We start from the raw sequence: 21,599 nt of genomic DNA on the forward strand, positions 1-21,599 counted from the left end.
TCTTAGAGTGTGAACGCTGCTACGACACTTGTCTAAAATCTACCAATGGGAGGACGGCATATGATTACACAAAACTCAAGGGACAGCTACAAACAGTAATGGCAATGGAAAAGCGTAAACATATGGGATTTAAAAGAAGAGCAGTTTGTTGAATAGCAGCAGCAGAGTGAATGTCTCTATAATGTCTCGTTACAGTTATATCATGTCAGGACAAAAAGGGCAAAACACGACATGGAAAAAATAGAGGAATTACAGCTTCCAGGTGTGTAGCTGGCTAATTACCAAACACGTGTAGAGTCTCACTGTTCATAGAGTTTATTTACTATTATGACAACATTTGTACTATTATGACAACAAACTATTTTTTTGCTCTCCAGTTGAAGAGCTAGAAATCTGTGCTATGTCACTGTGCACCCAGTATGGCAGACCATAGTAGCTATCTACATCATTTAATCTGACATAAAGAACATTCTTATTGGGATCATCTTGTACAATGTGACAAGTAATAATCATAAAAGTCTGCAGGAATTACAAAGTGTAAAACTGGCATTAGGAAAATCAGCTGTGTCATTTTCATTTTATTGTGGAGCAGAATTTTTGCACAAACAAAATTTAAAACCACTCTTAGTAAGAAGAAGTTAACATTACTTAACTGTGAAATAAAAATCATCAAAAAAAGCAACAGATACAAGAAGGCATACAACACTATTCTTTTTTCAGTTTGTTTCTGGAAATATCTAGCAAGTTAACATAAATGGGCATATGATAATCAATATGACATTGAACTAAATATCTATCTAAATTTAGATATCTAAATATCTATGTTTGCTGTAATATTAGCTTGTTAGTTGCTATTGGCTGAAGCTAGCTATTAGGCTAAACTATACCAAGGTCAGCTGTCATGCTTTGTGTATTTTGCCAATTCATTGCTTTCTTTCTTCAACATAAATTCAAGTTAAGTCAATGCAAGTTGGTTTTTATTCTCATTCCTCTATGTAGCTTGTATACATTGGAACAAAATGTAATTTCTCCAGGACCATGGTGCAACACATAATAGTAAACAAGACTACATAAAGTGCAAATACACAACAATGTGAGACGAGTGCAGGGCAATAAATACACAGAACAATAAATACACATGGCAGTAAATACATAGAACAATGAACGCACAGGACAACAGAACAGTGCTGTGTGAAAAACCTATTGCACAATGAACTGTAAACTGTTGTGTAAACTGTTCAGTGTTTGAATAGTCCAGGTGAGTCTGGTGGTGGTCTCACGGATGATCCCATACGTTCTGCCAGATGGCAGGAGGGTGAAGAGTCCTTGGGAGGGGTCATCTCCAATGCTGGTGGCTTTGTGGATGTAGCAGTTATTGTACAAGGTGATGATGGTGGGTAGAGAGACCCCAATTATCTTTTCAGCTCTTCTCACAATTCACTGTAGGTTCTTACGTTCAGAGACTGTGCAGTTACCCTACCACATGGTGAGACAGCTGATCAGGATGCTCTCTATTGTCCCTCTGTAGAAGGTGGTGAGGGTGGCAGGGGGGGTTGGATCTCTTGAGCCTCACAGGAAGTGGAGGTGCTGCTGGGCCTTCTTGGCTAGGCGGGTGGAGTTGAGAGTCCAGGAGATATTCTCTGTCATGTACACACCAAGAAACTTGGAGCTTTTGACTCTCTCCACAGTTGTTCTGTTGATGTGCAGTGGTGAGTGGTCTACTTGGGTCCTCCTGAAGTCAACAATCATCTCTTTAGTCTTATCAACATCAAGAGTTTGTTGTTTCTACACCATTCTGCGAGCTGGTTCACCTCCTCCTTTATGCTGATTCTTCACTGTTGCAGCCCCGGGGAGCACTGGTGTTCAGTGTGGTTGTGCTGGAGGTGGTGGTGCTGATCCTGATGGACCCAAATCCCCAGACAAAAAGTCCAGGATCCAGTTGCTGAGGGAGGTGGTCAAAACCTAGCAGGCTCAGCTTTTCTATCAGTTGTTGTAGGATGATTGTGTGGAATGCTGAACTGAAGTCTATGAGCAGCATCCTTACATAATTGTCCTTTTTGTCCAGCTGAGTCAGAGAAAGGTGGATGTTGGCAGATATGGCGTCCTCTGTTGAGCAGTTAGGACAGTAGGCGTACTGAAATGGGTCCAGTGTAGTGGGAAGACTGCCCTTTGTGTGTTTCATGACTAGCTGCTCGAAGCACTTCGTGCACATGATGATAGATGTGAGTGCAACAGGCTGGTAGTCATTCAGGTAGGACAGAGATGATTTCTTAGGCAAAGGGATGATGGTGGTTGCGTTGAAGCACACAGGGATGACTGCTTGGCTCAGAGAGATGTTGAGAATTTCAATCTGCAAACTGATTGGCACATTTCCTTAGCACCTGGCCAGGTATGTTGTCAGGATTGGCAGATATCCGAGGTGTAACTTTGGACTTTTTCTGAGTTCTACTGCAGACAGACAAAGTAATTGGTCGGTGAGTGTTAGAGGGGTCTTTCCTGCCAGCACGTGGTTCTGTACTTCGAATCGTGTGTAGAAATCATTCAGTGGGAGCAAGGCATTACCATCACATACAAGTGGAGTAGCTTTGTAGTATGTGATGGCCTGAATACCTTACCATATACAGCATTTGTGTCCTTGATTTTTAGGAAGTGACCATAGATTCTTTGTGCATAGTTGTACTTCACCTCTCTGATAGCCTGGGACAGATTGGCCCTTGCTGTGCACAGAGCTGCCTTGTCGTGCGGAGGGCTGCCTTATCATCAGAAAGTACTCGGCACATAATTCTATCACTCCTGATCACCCTCTTAACCAGCTACATAATCAGTAACGATAACAAAAACATAAGCTAGAGCCACTCACCTTTATTGTGTCCTTAAATTGGTGTTTAACGTTTTGAATGTCAACAGAATTCTCATTTTCCATTTGCACAGGCTACAAACAAAGGAGCATCAATTGTCATGTGAAACTTTCAAGCTCATAAACATTAATAATAATTTAATAAAAAATTAAACCAAGATAAATCATTGTCAAAACATTTTCCACCCTCAATGTGAAATTACAATGTATAAAAATGAAGTGAAAAACCAAACAGAAACATTTTAGGGAAAATAGGACAAATAAAAAACTTCCAGTATAAGTGCATAAGTGTGCACACCCCTAAACTAATACATTGTTGAAGCACCTTTTGATTATATTACACCACTCAGTCCTTTTGGCTAAAAGTCTATCATCATAGCACATATTGTCTTGGCAATACTTTCTCACTCTTTCATCCATCAGATTGTAAGGGCATCTCCTGTGCACAGCCCACTTCAGGTCACCCCACAGATTTTTAGTTGGATTCAGGTCTGGGCTCTGGCTAGGTCATTCAGAAACATTGCTCTTCTTTTGGTTAAGCCATTCCTTTGTTGATTTGGATGGTCATTTTCAGGCTAAAAGGGGAAATTCCTTTTCATCTTTCCTCTTTCAGCTTACTAGCAGACGGCTGAAGGTTTTGCAATAAAAAAAATTGACTGGTATTTGTAGCTATTCATGATTCCCTACACCTTGATAAAATCCCCAGTTCAGGCTGAAGCAGCCCTAAAGCATGATGCTGCCACCACCATGCTTCACCATGGGTATGGTGTTCTTTTTTTTTTTTTTGCAACAAACATACCTTTTGGAATTATGGAATTATTATACCTTTTGGAATTGGATTCATCAGACTATAACACATTTTGCCACGTGGTTTGGGGTGATTTAGTTGAGCTTGGATGTTTTTTGTGAGAAAGGGCTTCTGTCTAGCCCCCCTACTCCACAGCCCAGACATGTGAAGAATATGCAAGATTGTTGACACATGCACAGAGTAATCAGTACTTGTCAGATATTCCTTCAGGTGTATGATAATTACTTTTGAACATGAGATTGATCATGATTGGTTCATTCTGAACACAGCCACATCCCCAGTTATAAAAGGGAGTGCACACTTTTGCAACCAGATTGTTGTAAGTTTTTTATTTTTCCTATTTTTCCCTAAAATGTTTCTGATTGTTTTTCACTTAATTTTTATTTGTTGAAATTTCACATTGAGGGTGGAAAACATTTCTGACATGATTTATCTTGGTTTCATTTTTTTACATCACAAAAACCTACCATTTTAACAGAGGTGTGTAGAGTTTTTATATTCACTGCATGTGCTATTGAATTTGGTTCCAGGCAGATACAACAGATTGTAAATTGAGATTTGTTTGATTCATAGATAATGCTGAAGTAGTTATGTGAACAGGGTAAAGGTGGTGTAGCATTTTCTCATGCTCCCTTTTTACCTTTTAATGGTTAACCATTAGTGAATAGCTCATAGTTATACAGATGTGAACAAATTTGTTGGTACCTTTCCACGAAAAAAGAAGAACCCACAATTTTCTCTGAAATAACTTGAAACTGACAAAAGTAATTGGCATCCATCATTGTTTAAAGTGATGGGACCCTTAACCTAATATTTTGTTGCACAACCTTTAGAGTATCTGTAGCTCTCAATGAGACTTCTGCCCCTGTCAACAGGTAGTTTGTCCCACTCTTCATGAGCAAACTGCTCCAGCTGTCTCAGGTTTAAAGTGAGCCTTTACCAGACTGCATGTTTCAGCTCCACAGATTCCATGGATGTTCGATAGGATTCAGATCAGGGCTCATAGAGGGCCACTTCTTGTGACTTGCCAAAAAGCTCCAGTTTTGTCTCATCTAAACAAAGGACATTCTCCCAGAAGCATTGTGGCATGTCAAAATCAAATTCCATTCTGGCTTTTTTTATGTTTTTCTTTCAACAGTAGACTCCTCCTGGGTCTTCTTCCATTGAGCCCACTGTCACTCAAAAAGTGACGGATGGTGAGATCAGACACTGATGTACTTTGACCTTGGAGTTCAGCTTGTTTCTCTTTGGAAGTTTTCCTTGGCTCTTTGTCTACTTTTTGCACTATCCTTCTGTTCAATATGGGGATGATTTTGCTCTTGTGGCCACGTCCAGGGAGGTTGGCTACAATCCCATGGAGCTTAAACTTCTTAATAATATTTGTAACTGTAGTCACAGGAACATCAAGCTGCTTGGAGATGGTCTTATAGCCTATGCCTTTAACATGCTTGTCTATAGTTTTCTTTCTGCTCTCCTTAGACAACAGTCTCCTTGGCTTTCTCTGGTCCGTGTTCAATGTGCACACGATTATACCAAACAGCAGAGTGACTACTTTTCTCCATTTAAATAGGCTGAATGACTGATTACAAGATTGAAGGCATGTGTGATACTAATTAAAGAAAACAGTTAGTTTGAAATATGACTATAATCTGAATATTTATAATCTTTTCTAGGAGTACCAACAAATCTGTCCAGGCCATTTTGGAATATCTTTGTAGAATAAGCAATAATTTATCTCTTTTCACACTTTCTTTGCTTTACTCTATGACATACCAAAGGCATGCAGGTATACATGAGACAATTGCTTTTAATTTCATCACTTTTCAGGAGGAATGAAGCATTGTTTCAATGCACTGTAAGGGTACCAACAAATTTGTCCACATCTGTAAATAAGACTCATCATTTTCAAGTGATTACATTCTGGTTTGCACTGGCACTTCATGTTACCACTTTCGACTAGCTCCACAAACTGGGAACAGATGATACATCTGTTTTGAACCTAAAGTGGAAATACTTCTCTGTCCAATCATCTACAAACATTCCGTTTTTGTCGTTGACTTTTTTTTCCAGGTAAATTATTTACATGAACAACAAACAACAACCACACTATGTGTTCATCTGTGTTCATCTAAGGTTCCCATTAGTGTGATATCTGAAGAACAAGACATTAAATGCTTGAAGGATTTATAAGGAATTATCATTTTTACCCAGCAGATGAACTGATTAGATCTGGAATTGAGCTAAACAGGGTCAAGGTCACAGCAAGGACAAATATCCGAAATAGTTTTTTTCATTAATGGCTTCCTTCCTGTTTGAATTATATTTTAACTGTATTTGAGGTATGTATACAAATTAGACTAGACTTGTTGGCAGCAGAGTCATCCCTTTCGTTCAACTTGTTTCATACATCGAGTGCTCTTTTTGATCCACTAAAATACTTTGCTGGGTCCGAAGTCAGCATTAAATCAAGGGTCTGTCTGCTGTAATAAGTGGGTCTTGTTATATTCTGAATAATATTGAAAGTTTAATATGGAAATACACAACTAACATTTACTGCTTTTTCTTTTGAATGAAGTACACTTGAATAGAACGCTGCAAATTCCTGTAGAAACTCATAACAGGGATATCTAAACACTAATTAGTGGAAATGATTGAGTAGGCTTGTTTTATTTGTGGTTATGTCCATTATGTTAATAAAAAGTACTTAAAGTTACATTCATGAGTTACATGAGTCCCATTCATATCCAGCTTTCTAGGTAATGAGTAGGATATTGTTATTAGTAGTTGTGATGCCTCCTCCTCTGGCTGTTTAGATGACAGACACAGGCTCAATGTGTCAGTTCACCAAGCAGACACATTTATCCATTTTGTCTGCTGCCTGACCCCACCTCTGAATTTTCATGATTAACTAGGCCTGTCAGTCTGATTAAAGTCTGATTGCCTCCAGAATGAAAAGGGAGAAAATTGCATTTTAAGATTCTGATCCTTTACAGATTCCATTCCAATTACACTGAAAGACACCTCCACAGTGATTTTATTGATTTCATTTGCATTTATTATGTAAAGATTAAAATATTAAATTAAATTATGTAACTAAGATTGCAAATTTTAAAAAGGACCATGCCTATCCAATCATTCCATTTTTACCTAATAATATAAGTATTTTATGCACGAACCCCCATTTTAGATCTAAACAGTTCAACCAAAAAAGAATCTCTCCCTAAAAGGTCTCTGTCTCTCCATCCATATATAAAATATATATTATTTTATATAAAAAGGCAAACAAAAATTGTAGATGTTATTTTATTTACATCATAAATGATTTTATGCATCCTTAATAACTGTTGTCAACTTTATATTATTTCAGCTGGAATTATTTTAAACTGCTTTAATTATCCTAAGATGAAAGGCTATAGCAAGCAAATACCTCACCCACTTACATTTGTAAACTAATCTACTTATGTTAAATCAGCACATTATTGACACTGGAGTAAAAATAATTCTTATAAAGTTTGTGATGAGGATCTGTCTTATGACCTGAGGTAAATCTCACTTGTACATTTAAACAGGACCCTCATCAACCACCATCAACCACTACATTTGAACAGTCTGGATATAATATATATTAGAATCACCACACACAGGAGTACAGTTGTATAAGGTGCAACTATCAGTGCTTTTAATTGTGACGAATACATCCTACATCCACCATTAAATTAATAAAGCACTAATCAAACAACTCTATTTGACCGCTTTTTTCTATCCACACAGAAGTCAATTCGCAGTTGATATCAATGAGTTCCTCAAGCTAATATCACACAAGAAAAACAGACTTATGTTAATGTCATCTTAAACAGACTTGTATGTTTAAATCTCATATAACTGAAACACTTCTCTGTGTGCAAGCCTGTAGTTACATCTGAGCTCTGAATACCAAGTTGTGCAATTTTGGCGTTAACTCCTCACTACGCATGTTTTATTCACCTCTGAAAATGATGAGTTATGCAAGCTGTATTGATAACTGACATATTGATACAAGGTTTTAACTAAGAAAAGCATATTTGTGTTGTGTGTGTTTCATTTGTAGATCTCTCTCAGGCCGGATCGTAGGTGGTGTCTGGTGGTTCTTCACCCTCATCATCATTTCATCCTACACAGCGAACCTGGCAGCCTTCCTCACCGTGGAGAGGATGGTCTCACCTATCGAGAGTGCTGAAGACTTGGCCAAGCAGACTGAGATCGCTTATGGTACACTCGATGCTGGCTCAACCAAAGAGTTCTTTAGGGTAAGCAAGTGAATTTCATTGCAATTCATATGGTTCAGCAAATGGACATCTAATATGTTTGTGATAACATTGGATCATCATCTTTCCTAAAATGTTTAATTCATTGTTTTGTGCCACTGTATACTTTTTGTAATTTATGGCCCTTTATCTGTCTGCTTTATTTTCTCTGTAAGTGTAGCATGACAATATTACTGACCATTATTAATATTAAGTTGACATTTTAAACCCTGTCTATCACTATATAATCCCACATGTGAAAATCCTTCTTAGTTACACTATTTTTTCTGCAGAGATCAAAGATTGCTGTGTTTGAAAAGATGTGGTCCTACATGAAGTCAGCCCCATCTGTGTTTGTGAAGACCACTGACGAAGGAGTGATTAGAGTTAGGAAGTCTAAAGGAAAGTATGCCTATCTGCTGGAGTCCACCATGAATGAATATATTGAACAGCGCAAACCCTGTGATACCATGAAGGTGGGCGGGAATTTGGACTCTAAGGGTTATGGTGTTGCTACACCGAAAGGATCACCACTCAGGTAAAGCACAGCACCATCTTATCTTGCACGTACACTGTGTGGACTGTAGTAGCAGTAATAGTATTCGTAGTAAGATAAGGCATCAGGAAGCTAATCCTGAAGACATTGCTTCAATCAGCCCATGATTATTAGTAGTACCAGTAGTAATAGTACCACTACTACTCATTTGATATAGATCACTGCACTGTGCGGATTGAAGAAAATGAACTTGGTGGTGTGCTGTATACTTTTAATAATTTCATTTGCATTTAATATGAAAAGATTAAAATATTAAGTGAATAATGATATAATAATAATAATATTATGTGAATAAGATTACAAATTACAAATATAACCATGACAACTATGTCTATCTTCATACCAGCCTTTAATAATGAATTAATGGCCTACAAACTGACAGACTGACGCCCATCCAGCAGAATCAGCTAGAATAGGAATGATGTTTATTAAAACATGATTTGCTACCAAGAGCCTATGAATTCTCTCTACAAATGCTGCAAGTGTCCTGTGTTTCAATTCCACAGTCTAACTGTGAAGACACTTTTGGCCTTTTAGCTTTTAATGTTAATGTTCTTAGCAATTTAACTGATAGTATACAAGCGGCAAAATAATTTTCCTTTTTCTTAACACGTTACAATGAGACTGCAGCATGTAGCTTCCATCGCCATGCAGCACAGTGGCTGTGTGTGGGTGGATGGTGGATGTGTGCGGGGGTTTGTGTGTGTGTGTGAGTGCGTGTGTGTACATGCGCATGAATCATCCCAGAACACATGCATCTCTCACCAAGAGCTGAGATTTTTTGAGAATTTATCTCAAGTGCTTGCATAAGAAAGGGTGGCATACTGTTCAGAAAGCACCCTGGCAATCAACACTTGTGTCTTGTATTCAAGCACTGAACATGTATTACTCAGTTGAAAATAACAGTAGGCGTAGCTTTAGTGATTACCAATATTCTTTACCCTCTCTTACTTCTTACCTTACTTCTTATTTAATTCTTATGTGTTTCCATTTGAATCTTAATGAATGCAAGTTATGAGTGACATTAAGATATTGATACATATACTGTATATTCACACACTTTGATGACATCAATGTCTCAGTGTCATTCATTTTGTAGCACGACCTTATACCACTAAGACACCACTGCAGATCTGATATTATATCCAGTTCAGTGCAAAAGGGGCTCAGAAGGGCAATTTAGAGCTGCTAAAATAACTTCAATAAACTCTACCTCCCTCTAATAAGAAAACCTCCTTGGGGGAATGACCTCCTAGCAATTGTACTGTTATATTTAGGTCACCTTATAGAAATTTGAACATGGAGCGAGAGACAGAGGAAAAATGACATTGGCTGCAGGATGTAAAAAAAAAGACCTGTTTTCAGCATGCACTGTAAAGCAGAAGTTAATTTTTATTCATTATTTGACAGTCATCACTGCTTCAGGGAGAGGTACAGAGTATGATAAATGAATTTGCACTTGTCTGCCTCCACATAGTGCTGTGATGGATGGAGAGACAGTTAGCATGCTCCTTTTAGGGCCATTCTATCTGAACTATGGGTTGCGTGAGACACACTCTTCCAGACCTTCATCGCTCTTCACAGTTAAACTTCTTTGGTTTAACTGTTTAGATCTAAAATGAGGGTCGATGCATAAAAATGTGTACCTAGTATACAAAGCATAAAGATGTTTTACCAGTATACAATCTATGGGCCATAAGTTGGCGACTTAACTCCAGAAGGTACATCAATATTTATGCTGGGAAAGTTACTTGTATTTAGAGATGCGTTATGCAAAAAATCTGCAAATTTCTACATGCATGTCACGCTTCCAAGGTTGTCAGTTTTCTTGAGTAGCAGTATCCAAGATGAGGTTTTTCAGTAGCATCTAGACCACTACCTTAAAACACAAGCACTTGCCTTTAAAGTTGAAAAAAAAAAAAAAAAACAGAATAGAAAATGTGCACTTAAGCAGCAGGACACTTTTTTCTTGCTGTCAGATGTAATACTACAGAAGCCCTGAACCATAAAGAATGGAGTGCTATGTTGTTACTTTGATTTAACACATTATTTTGATTTAATAACTTTTTATATAAAGATATTATGTCAGTATTTCAAATTAATATCTCATTATTTAAACATAGTATGTTGTTATTTTGAATTTTGAATGAATATCTCATAATTTTGACTTAAGAACTTGTTATTTTGAGTTATTATTTAACACCCCACAATCTATCAGTGGACTAATGTATTGAATATAAGCTTATAGTCATAATAATTCTTATTCAGTATGCTGTTTCCTGGATAGTAAGTAAGACAAATGCTGGTTCAGCAGAATTCAGTTTACACATATACATTTTTGGCCAAGCTCCATATAGTATAGGCTAACGTGACTAGGCAGGCAATGTGCAACGGAAGAAACTGGTATGAACCCACCCCAACATGATCTTATGAATTCAGTCTACATGTGTGATTAGAACTTTGCATCAATAATTCTGTAATTGTTTCCATGTATCATTTACTGGATTGTAATTTTTAGCATATCCTTCCATTCGTTCTAGGCAAAATAACATTGTACTTGCTGGAATAGCAGGAAAATGCACCAGCGCCGGTTGAACCATGTTTATTAACTGCCGGATATACTGTTGAGTTGTCCTAGCTTAACACGTTATCCAACTGTATGGCAAATTTATAGTCATATTTATCCAGCTTTCCTACCGTATCAGAAAACATTATAGCATATTACTTTGGCCAACAAGTCTGTACTTTGTAGGACAACTTGCTAGGTTGAAAATGACTGAACATGGTCTCAAATGAATGATTAGTTTATGAGACAAATGTTGTCTTCCATCAAAACACTCATGCAATCAAGTTCAACTTGTTTGCACTGTTCTTTCATTAGACTTATTTTATTCATAATTAACATTATGTGTTAATAATGTTTTTATGAGGATCATAATGTACATTTTGCAGTGTTGGGCAGTAGCATGACCATAAGTAATGAAGCAGTTTGGTTTATGCATTAACAACACAACTCAGTGCATTTCGATTGCTCTCGCACATTTTAATTTTCTATATTCAGTATTGTACTCTGGGCTAGAAAAGAGGTAAATTAACTCCAACCAACTGATTTGTCTCTGCCCTTTTATCCTCATCCATCAGCTCCCTTTCCCACCACACTCAGTCAATAAAATCATCTCACTTAAAGCATAGCAAATTCTCATCAAACTGAATGCAAGCTTGTATTCCTCTCTCTGATATTCTGTCTGGCATTTCTCGCCTTAGAAAGAACGTGCTGTGTTTTACTGAGTTACAGAATCACTTGCTGCAGACGCAGGGGCACAGTCCATGTTTGTTTGCATTTCTGATCACCTTACTATGTGCTGTGCTATCAAATGTCAGTCTGTGCCTTTGAACTGTGAATTGTGGGCAGGACAGGGATGAATGGGACATGTTTAAAGGATGGTTGGTGTTTTCTCTTTAATGGTGCTGTGTGTATTACAGACATAATGTTAAGCTATAATATTTAACTCTAAACTACTACTTACATCTCTGATCATAAGGGAACCATAAGCACTTTTTTAACAAATGACTTTAGTTATCCAGGTCATCATATTCTGGACTCTGTATTTTTCCAATCTTGAAAGGAGAAAAGCAGTGACTGTAAGCACATAATCAGTGACTGTAAGCAAATCTGTGGCTGATCTAATTCTCTATTCGATTTCTATGTCTCATCTTTCACAAGCCATCACTATCAACAGCATAGTCATCCATACTTCAGTAATTAACATGTCAAAGCTTTGCTGAACAGTGGGTGATGACTCTACCTGAAACTGCCTCTGATTACACTGTTGTCTTATTGTTTCAAGAAACCGAGTTAACCTGGCAGTGTTAAAACTGAACGAGCAGGGCCTGTTGGACAAATTGAAAAACAAATGGTGGTACGACAAGGGCGAGTGCGGCAGCGGGGGAGGTGATTCCAAGGTCAGCCCCAATGTGACAAACCCAGCGGGTAAAAATCCAGCACCACAGGGAGGTGGGTAACCGGCAAGCCAACAATGAGCCAACACTCTGACCAAAACCTTCCAAAAGGCTGAGCTATATACATGCTTTTTGAAACTATATAATGGTTTTTGAAATTGAATGCTTCGTACGGAGTGGATAGATGTCTGATTTGACCTTGTTCAGGCAGATAAGACACAGCAGAGTGTTTTCAGCCTGCCGGTTGCCCAAAGTAATATCAGCAGGGGGGCAAGGGATCATGGCTAGGAGTATCAAAGCATATCACTAACTGTTAAAATGTGGGGGTTTTTTTGTGTATGTGTTTGTATGCGTGTCAAAGAAAGAAATAAAGAAATAAAGCTGTGTTCACATTAGCAAGCAACAAAGCACAATGTAAAAATGACACAGGAAATTTTAACTGCGGTTTTCATATTTCATCCACAAGCAACAGCAGAAGGAGCCACTACACAGCCAGTGTTTAAAAAAAAAATAAAAAGTTGTTGTGAAACTGTGAATGGGACTTTGCTCTGCAGGCTCACATTAACTCCATTTATTCTTCTGTGGGCTTTAAAGTGCTGCATTAAATCATGAGCTCATAAATGATGAGATTCATAAACCTAATGCAGTAGCCTCAGGGAGCACATTTATGCATGCTTTTCCACAGATTTATGTTAACTGTTTTAGGTTTTAATTAGCAGCACATAATATACTGCATTCAGAAGTTCTTTTTGCACTGCACAAGCAGTGAATTTAGTTGCTGTTTTCACTTCTACACATCCCTTTTAATTTCTTATACATGTTTTTGTCTGTATTTTAAAAGAAAATAAAAAATACTAGACGGTGTATAAATAATGGTCAGATTATTGAATTATACTATTCAGTTGAATCAGTATTGCTTGTGGATAGTGTATGTATTGAATATTTTTGTATGATGGATACATAAGAAATAAAAAGTGAATGTTATTGTTTGTGTATGTAAGTGTATATTGTTTATACTTTGTATGTGAACTTGTACTGTGTACTTGTCTGTGTCTCTTGTCCAAATGTGAAATGCATATATCGTATATGTGCTAGCTTCTTCCTTGCCCTCCTGTAACATGACTCTGTCTCCTCCTGTAGGACAAGACAAGTGCGTTGAGTCTCAGTAACGTGGCTGGAGTTTTTTACATTCTAATCGGGGGCCTGGGCCTGGCCATGCTGGTGGCACTGGTGGAATTCTGCTACAAGTCAAGGACTGAGTCTCGCAGGATGAAGGTGTCTGCTCAGCCTGCTTTAGAGGCTACTTACACTGAGCTGCCCAGTTACAGCCTATACAGTAACCACACAGTTCAGATTTAAAGAGCCATTAGGCAAACAGGAATGAAACAAGCTCCCATGACACACACACACACGCTCTTATCTCCTTTTGCATTTTGTCAATATTTTTGTGTGAATCTTCTCTCACCCTTTCACATTCTCCTCTGCCTCTCTGATTCTCTCTCTGCCCTTGCACTAACTTGCTTCCTTACTGTCTTTGCTATGGTTCTCTCTTTTCTTTCTTTCTCTTTCTATTAGTGTTTTTGTTTATCTTGGGTTCCATCCTTCTCACCCCTGTGTGCACTAGCTAGTCTGGCTGTACAAAGCAGCCATGTTAATGCACATAACATAGCCTTTGTTCCCTTCCAGATAAAGAACAGATGCAGTAAGGCCTCTGCAAAAAAAAAAATAGTTTTTCCATCTAGACTAATGACTGCTCATTATACAAAAAGAGACAGCATGTCTGCTTTCCCATAATTTGGCACTCAAAGACTTGCTAAATATGGCATCCACTCAGAAGTTCTCCATAAATATATCATCTGCTTTCTCAGAAATCTTAGCAAGATCTAATCTGTAACTATCCGAGATCTGATTTAAACTGTGCTTGTTTTAATTGAGCTTATTCTATTGAGGATCAGTCATTAAATAACAAATGCAAATTATCATCCACTCAACACTTTGTCACTTGCATAAACATCATCTACAGATACCTCAGTGTACTTTATAATGATCAATAACTCTATTACAGGCAATTACCCTAAATAACACTCCTGACATAGTTAGACAGGAATTACACACTATAATCGAATATATTTAGATGTTTTTTGTTTGTTAATTTGATCACAGGATTCACATTTCATAGCCATTCATATTTCATATTAAGAAAGTTTCTGAAGTCTCTGAGCAAGCAAATAAGTCTGCATCAGGTGTGTAACTTAATCCTCCCAGTGCACTGAAATATGGTGTGATTAAATCATTTCCAGATTGGAGATATACAATCTCACAATGTGTTAGCTGGCATCAAGGCTCCTTGGTTTGCTTAAAGTGAACTGACAGCTCCAAGAAAGCAGTTAAAAAAACATTACTTTTCACATTGGCCTTTATTCATATGTATTCAAGTACATATGGTCAATTCTGACCAAACAAGCAGACCCAAATTCTACCCACAGTTTCCTTATTCATCATTTTCATCTTTGGTGCATCTCTAAGATCAGACTCACCTGAAAAATGCTTGTTTTTCAGTTAAATAATCAAAATCATTACAATCAATAAATATAAGAACAGTAGATAATACCTACATAACAAACATAACAAATGAAGTTGATCACAATTGCACACTTGGGAACCATGTATTAAAATATAAGTAAAGGGAGTTAGTGTCAACATATAATTTATAAATGTGAATCAAAAGACTCAGAAGTGGGTTTTTAGTTGTTTAATTGAGTCATGCTTACAGTCACGGTGCTTTATGAAGTTTATCAGTACAGGAAAGTCTTTAGGACAGATGACTTTACGCTTTCCACTTGACAGACTGTCAAATGACAGGCTGCTTCGTCATGCCTGCTTTGTCATTTTTGAGAGAGAGAGAGAGATTCAGTCGAGCAAGAGAGAAAAAAGAGAGAGGGAATAACTGTTTATCGTGGCTAAAAGTGAGAACAGGAAGTAACTTTCCTCTCGAACATTCCACAACTTTAAATCTAACTATGAACCATTAAAATGCGTGACATGTCATTCATTAATAAATGAAACATTCATTGGCAAATCACTGTGGTGTAAGCGGAATAAAACACTCCACTATGCTGTTATACAAAATAGTGGCACACCGCTTGCATGTCTTGCCACATCACACCCCCAAGGTGTGCATTATTTTGTATAACAGCAGAGTGGAGTGTTTTATTTTATTCTTTACATCAGGAATAATTCATTTTGTTACTCTGATACTTTTCAGTGTTTAAGTAAACAGTATTATTAGAAACAGAGCATACTTAACTGATGTTTTATTTACAGCAACCTTGGACATCAGCACCTCTAAGTCAGCTTCACTGCAGTGTTTTTTTTACCCTCGCCATGTTTACTTCTTTCCTCATATCATCGTTAGCTCTTGGCTAACTGTACTTTGCTGAATGTCTTCGCCCCACCTGCATAAATTATGGTGTGTTTCACGTAAATTAGATATGTCTGACGGTAAATAAAGCATTCCATATGACATGTAAATAAGAGATTAGTGGGCAGAGGATTGTTCAGCTGAAGCTGATTCATTATTTGCAAACTCACCACTCGTTCTGATGCCGTACAGCATGAATCAGACACAGAGTCATTCATACGTCATTCCACGCGGACAAATCTGCACTCGTTTCTATGCAGCTTTGCTAAATTTGATGTAGAATTCCACTCAGTTGTAGAAAATTGAGGAAATGCTTCATGCCCATCAACAGTATCTAGGCCCAGTGTCTGTTCATACATGACAGTGCCAATATACTTTATGGGCTGAGTTTCATGTGAATGGAATCAGGTAAATAATATGTATTTTTCTTGGAAATTCCCCTCGAATATATAACTTAGATGTATGACAGAGTACAGAAAACTGTACGAAAGAGAACAAAAAAGAACAGAAGACAGTTTCCTGAACAAGTGAAGGTGAAAACTCCCAGTGAATGAAAACACTAATTAGCATTATGCTGAGCAAAGTGCTGTAGTAATCCCAGCATCAGTGTAACAGTTTGTTCTAACAGAAAAATTTTACTCTATACTTCATTCATGATCATTCGTCAGTTTGTCAGTATTAGTTATAAAATTATTCCATTATGAAATAAATAATCATATGGATTTTTGGCAAAATTTTTCACCTCTGCCTTAGCTTCATGCTTTCTGTATGATGTTTTAATTGTATCTTTAAAAGAGAATGTGCAGAGTTGTGAATAGAGTGCACAAAATCACTATCTGTGAGCGTGAGCTCTCAGTGCTGAGCATTTTATCGTGTTAAAAAAAAAAAACCCGTTTCACCATTGGTATTAACGTCAGCTGTATCCTATTAGTCTGTTTCTCTTGCTCATATTCTACATCATATTGCAACTGACAGAAAAAAATTGCAGTGTGTACAAAATGCAGTTTTTAACTGGGATTGCAATATTTATAATACAGATGTAGGGATTAGAGAGCAGGAGTCACTTTATCTATCCCAAAATTTTGCTGATCCATGTGGATGCATGAAATGGAGTGTTTCTAAAACATATGACAGTAGGTTTCACATTCACCTGATTTTTATAATAAGGGGAGAGATTTACGAATGAAGCAGTTTTATTAAGAAACTGACAGATTGTTATAAATATTGTTATAAAAACCTCCCTGCAGTAACTACTCCAACATCAGGTTCCCCTGTATTTTATGTGGCATTAAACAATTGCTTATATCATCTTTTAGCATCCTTTTCTAAACCAGCATTTATGCAACACCTCCATGCAATGTCTAACTCTGCCCATGTCGTCATCCCAGCAATCCATCAATGATGCCATGCGCTGCACCACACTGACCCGGATGAGTGGCAACGGCAGCGGTGGGGAGAACGGCCGCATCATGGCCCATGACTTCCCAAAAGCTGTGCAGACATTACCGTGCATGAGCCACACAGCCGCCATGGGCCTTGGAGCCTCCGGCATGTGACTGGTACTACACAGACACTGTCCCCAACTGACCAGGGATGCTCCATACTGCCAAAATGCACTCTCAGACTGCTCTCGGCAAAACTGACTACCCATGAAACATTTTTCTTATATAAGAAAAAAAAAATCCCAAATGTTTTGATGGTGAGAAAAGAATACAGAGAGGAAGATGCTGTGCAATATGATGCTGAGGGGACACTTTTTGGTAATGTTCATTTACAAAAAAAAAAAAAAAAGTTGTGTTGATGCCATGCCAGTCTAACAGAGCTGTTTACTTCTGTCTGTAAGTGTGCAATATTTTGGTTTATACCACTGTTGTATAATGTTGTCTCCTACCTTATTTCCTCCAGGAAAAAAGGATCACATGAAATATGTGGTATTTTGCACAGATTATTATATGACTCATATGTTGTAATGACTACTGCAGAGTATGGTGTATGGACTGAAGTTTTAAAAATGCACATAGAACCTAGAACTAGTGGAGAATGTGGCTGATTTCCCTCCACCATTAACTTTGCTTAGCCTAATTTAAACAAACATATCAGATTGTCAGTCTGTTAATAGTGTAAATAGTCTGATGTAAATCTTAACCTGGGCAATGGGAGAACATTTGTTGTTGATCAGTAGAGCATAGCATAATGAACATGTTGATTATATTGCTGTGTATTTTTTTTTTTCACCTCAACAACCTTGCATTGCTGCTACGCCTCATTTAAGGTGCCATACCTCATTTGTGCCAGGATTGACTTGGGAGTGTGTTCCATGTTTGAATCTGCAGTTTCATCAGGAGCACTTGCAGAAGGGCATCGGCAAAAATGTCACAAGCTACTGTGGATAAAGAGCTTTTGAAGTATTTTTCCCCTATCATTTGAATGTCATTTTTCTGCCCTCCAAATATAGTATTGTCATTCATTTATACTGTGCACAGAGCCAAAGCTAAGCATTTTTGAAGTGTTGCTACAGTACCGACATCTTTTTGATACAATATTGTTTTTACATCAGTCTATTGCAAATGAACATTCCTCAACTGCCTTGTACTTTTAAAAAATCTGATTCATTTTAGAGCCCGAAGTATGTGCCATTTTATTACTAAGTTCCGAGACTGTATATGGAGGAAATGCTGATGGATGTTGGCCTGCCTTTAAATTCTCTCTCTGCACACATGCTTTAAGAAAGGTTCATTGATGACTCCTGTTTTTAGCCTATTCTTAACTTTTAGAGAAAAAGATCACCACTGACAGTGGAAGTTAACTAAGATCTATGTTTAACTCTTGTTTGGGAAACCAGCTCTCAGAGTGAGCTCCATCCTGATGCATTGAATTTAAAATAAAAGAGCTTCCCAGGAGTACTATGCTTTCACACCACACACCATGCTTTGTCCTCTGTGTAAACAAAGAGTGCTTTGTACTTCCCTCACTCTCTGTTTCTAGCTTCTTTCATGTCTTTTATGAAGGCACAGGAGTCTGGGCTGCTTTGTGGCCTCATGTTCTAAACATATTTTATACACAGTAACAGATTTGTAATGGCTGACAGAGACAACGAATAATAGTAGAGTAAGGATTTTTGAGTGCTGTATGATTTGCTGTTTTTCATATGAACTCGTATGTTGAGGCAATGCTTCATTAAAGGGAGGTAGTCATTACAGAGATAAGAATAATTGAGCAGTTAGTTGAGATACTTTGTGTTTCTGGTTAACAGTGTTACTCTTTTCTGTGGTTGCGATGCAAAAATGATCTTCTACGCTCACACTTTCACAATGATGTGATTTGTTTATTTATGTTTGTTTGTTGGGCTTATGTTGATCATAATGGAGAGGTATGATTGCATACAAATGGTATGGATGAAAAAAAAAAACGTTAAATCAATAATGAGTAAAACATTCAAAATAAAAAGAAAACACTTTTCTAACCAAAGTCAGATGTTGGTTGATGCTTTTTGTGATTAAACAGGAAACAATTGTTGTAATTTTTGTCATTTGGTTTCTCTGTCCACTGTATTTGATGCACCATTTGGGGCTGTTGTTGACACACAAGGGAAAAAAAGCTCATTACGATCTCTGCAGGTCCCCATTAGGAAAATCCAATGATCCTTTCATTCAAAGCATCTTACAACTGGGAAAAACTCCATCCTAATCATAGAGTTGAGGGATGAAAGCCTTGATCAAGGGCCCAACAACAGCTCTCTGGCAGTCAGACAGGATTTCCCATTTATGAGATCCTTTAGAAGCTTAACTGCTGAGCTAACACTTTTGCGAAAGACAGGTGCTCATTTGCTCACTGTAGTGTTTGGAAGGATGCCATGCGGCCCAGAAAACTCATCAAAGGATGAATGGAGGGCCAAATGTCTCCATAATGACACACTATCAAGCACAGAATAAATAGATTGAGATGCCTACCATTATCAGTTACACAGCAGTATGTGACCAGGTTTAACATTACAATTATGGTATAATGGTAAATTAAGCAAGAGTAAGAAAGTAATAAGAAATCGTTTTCCTAATCAAAGCTCTGTACTAAACTGTAGAATTCATGTTTAAGAAACATTCTTACTAAGTTAACAAACATTCTTATTAAGTTTATAATAAAATAAAGCATTACATTAACTTACAGAAAAAGTACATTATTAGAATTACTTAAATGCTTTAATTTCTGTACAATTAATGTAAATATGTGGCTAAAACCCAAAGTGCTTATTTTACTTATTTTCAGTATTTTGCAAGTGCTCTCAAAACTAGAAATAATTCTATTTAATAATGTTTACTTGAACTGATTGGACTCTTGTGCATGTGCAAATCAACACATGCTGACCAGAAGAGGCCCATGAGCTTGCTGCGCACACGCTGTTTCCTTTGCACATGTTTAGTGACAAGGTTGAAATTAAAACAGTCACATCAAGTTGAATTTAATAGTCCTGTAGAGTTTAAATAAATAGTCGTATAATGTGGGGGCGTGGTTTTTTAACTCAATTCGATATGCATTTGCGTAACTGAAATTGTGAGCATTATGGATGGGTTGTTTTCAATATTTCTTGTTTTGTGTTGCCTTTAAGACCTTAGACCTTATTGTTAAGATGATTAATATGAAATGTTTTGCAAGATCAAGTGTTTTCTTGGTTCACAATCTTTGTATTTCTTAGTCAGTTGAATGGTTTGTGTGTCTTGGTTTAGTAGTCATTTTGGGTTCTGCCAGTTCAGTCTTTATGTAAGCCCTATGAAGTTATACTTCTGGTGGAGCCATTTAAGGTGTTATTGGCCACTTATTAGTAAAGATGATAAATGATTTGTGAAAGCAGATGTTTCCAAATGGGACCAAGAAATGATGTTTAGATAATGTTTACTTTTTACAGTGTTGAGATTTACGTAATTAATTTAAGCCCTCTTGCAAGAATTATATAAATAAAATTGACTTAAAAAGAAAGGAGCAAATGTTTTATTTGTTTGTTTTATTTGCACAATATTTAATCATTTAAATTAAGTTGATTTTACTGGAAATTATATGTTAATTTTACTATGAAAAAGTAAATGCATATTCTTCCAAAGGGTTTTTTTTTTTTTCAGTGCAGATGGGACTGTTTTGTCCTGAAAACTCACGTTAGCATTAACTATCACACACACCATGATATCATTATCCACGGTGACTGGAGAAATGAATTATTCATTCAAGGGAAATCGCTGTTGAGCAATGGAACCTGAACAACACTCACTTTTTTCCATTCACAAAACAAAACATTGCTTCGCTCTTTTCTCTGTTTTACTCTTAATCAAAGGAAAGGTGCTACAGGGAGGCTCATTTGTATTCATTTGTACTGGTTTCCAATTTTCCTTGAATGTGCTATGTTGATGTAAATCTTCCACACACCTTCTAGAGTTAGACAAAAAAACTAGTTCAAGTTATTAAAAAAACCACATCATCTTTCAGAACCAGCTGAAAAGTATTGCGCTAATGACATAGGATTTGCATCAATATGTTATTTCCTTGCAAGCACTGTCCATTAAAAGTGATTAGTTATCACAAATAAAATGTCAAAACAAAGCTGTTCATTAGAAGGCAGATCCACAGAGGTACAGTTTTACTCCTTCACAGCCTGTGCTTCCTAATTTCTATAAACAGTACAATGACTGCAGTGTAACGCTTGCCTATGTGTGGGCCTGAACAGCATA

The 21,599-nt window shown here is 37.2% G+C and overlaps 1 protein-coding gene across 2 annotated transcripts in view; it reads left to right on the plus strand.

Annotated features, from left to right (window-relative positions):
* Window positions 1-20,851, plus strand: part of gria1a (glutamate receptor, ionotropic, AMPA 1a) — a 96,463-nt gene extending 75,612 nt beyond the window's left edge. The window contains exons 12-16 of one of the 2 annotated variants that reach the window (XM_053235424.1): window positions 7,753-7,951; window positions 8,242-8,486; window positions 12,353-12,467; window positions 13,605-13,739; window positions 17,220-20,851. In XM_053235424.1, the coding sequence (XP_053091399.1) occupies window positions 7,753-7,951; window positions 8,242-8,486; window positions 12,353-12,467; window positions 13,605-13,739; window positions 17,220-17,441 (916 nt within the window). In that variant the 3' untranslated portion in view covers window positions 17,442-20,851. The remainder of the gene's footprint in view (window positions 1-7,752; window positions 7,952-8,241; window positions 8,487-12,352; window positions 12,468-13,604; window positions 13,740-17,219) is intronic. The other variant, XM_026917821.3, reaches the window with a different exon arrangement.
* The last annotated feature ends 748 nt before the right edge of the window (window positions 20,852-21,599 follow it).

Source organism: Pangasianodon hypophthalmus, chromosome 7 (genome assembly GCF_027358585.1).
Source record: "Pangasianodon hypophthalmus isolate fPanHyp1 chromosome 7, fPanHyp1.pri, whole genome shotgun sequence".
NCBI classification, from domain to species: Eukaryota; Metazoa; Chordata; class Actinopteri; order Siluriformes; family Pangasiidae; genus Pangasianodon; species Pangasianodon hypophthalmus.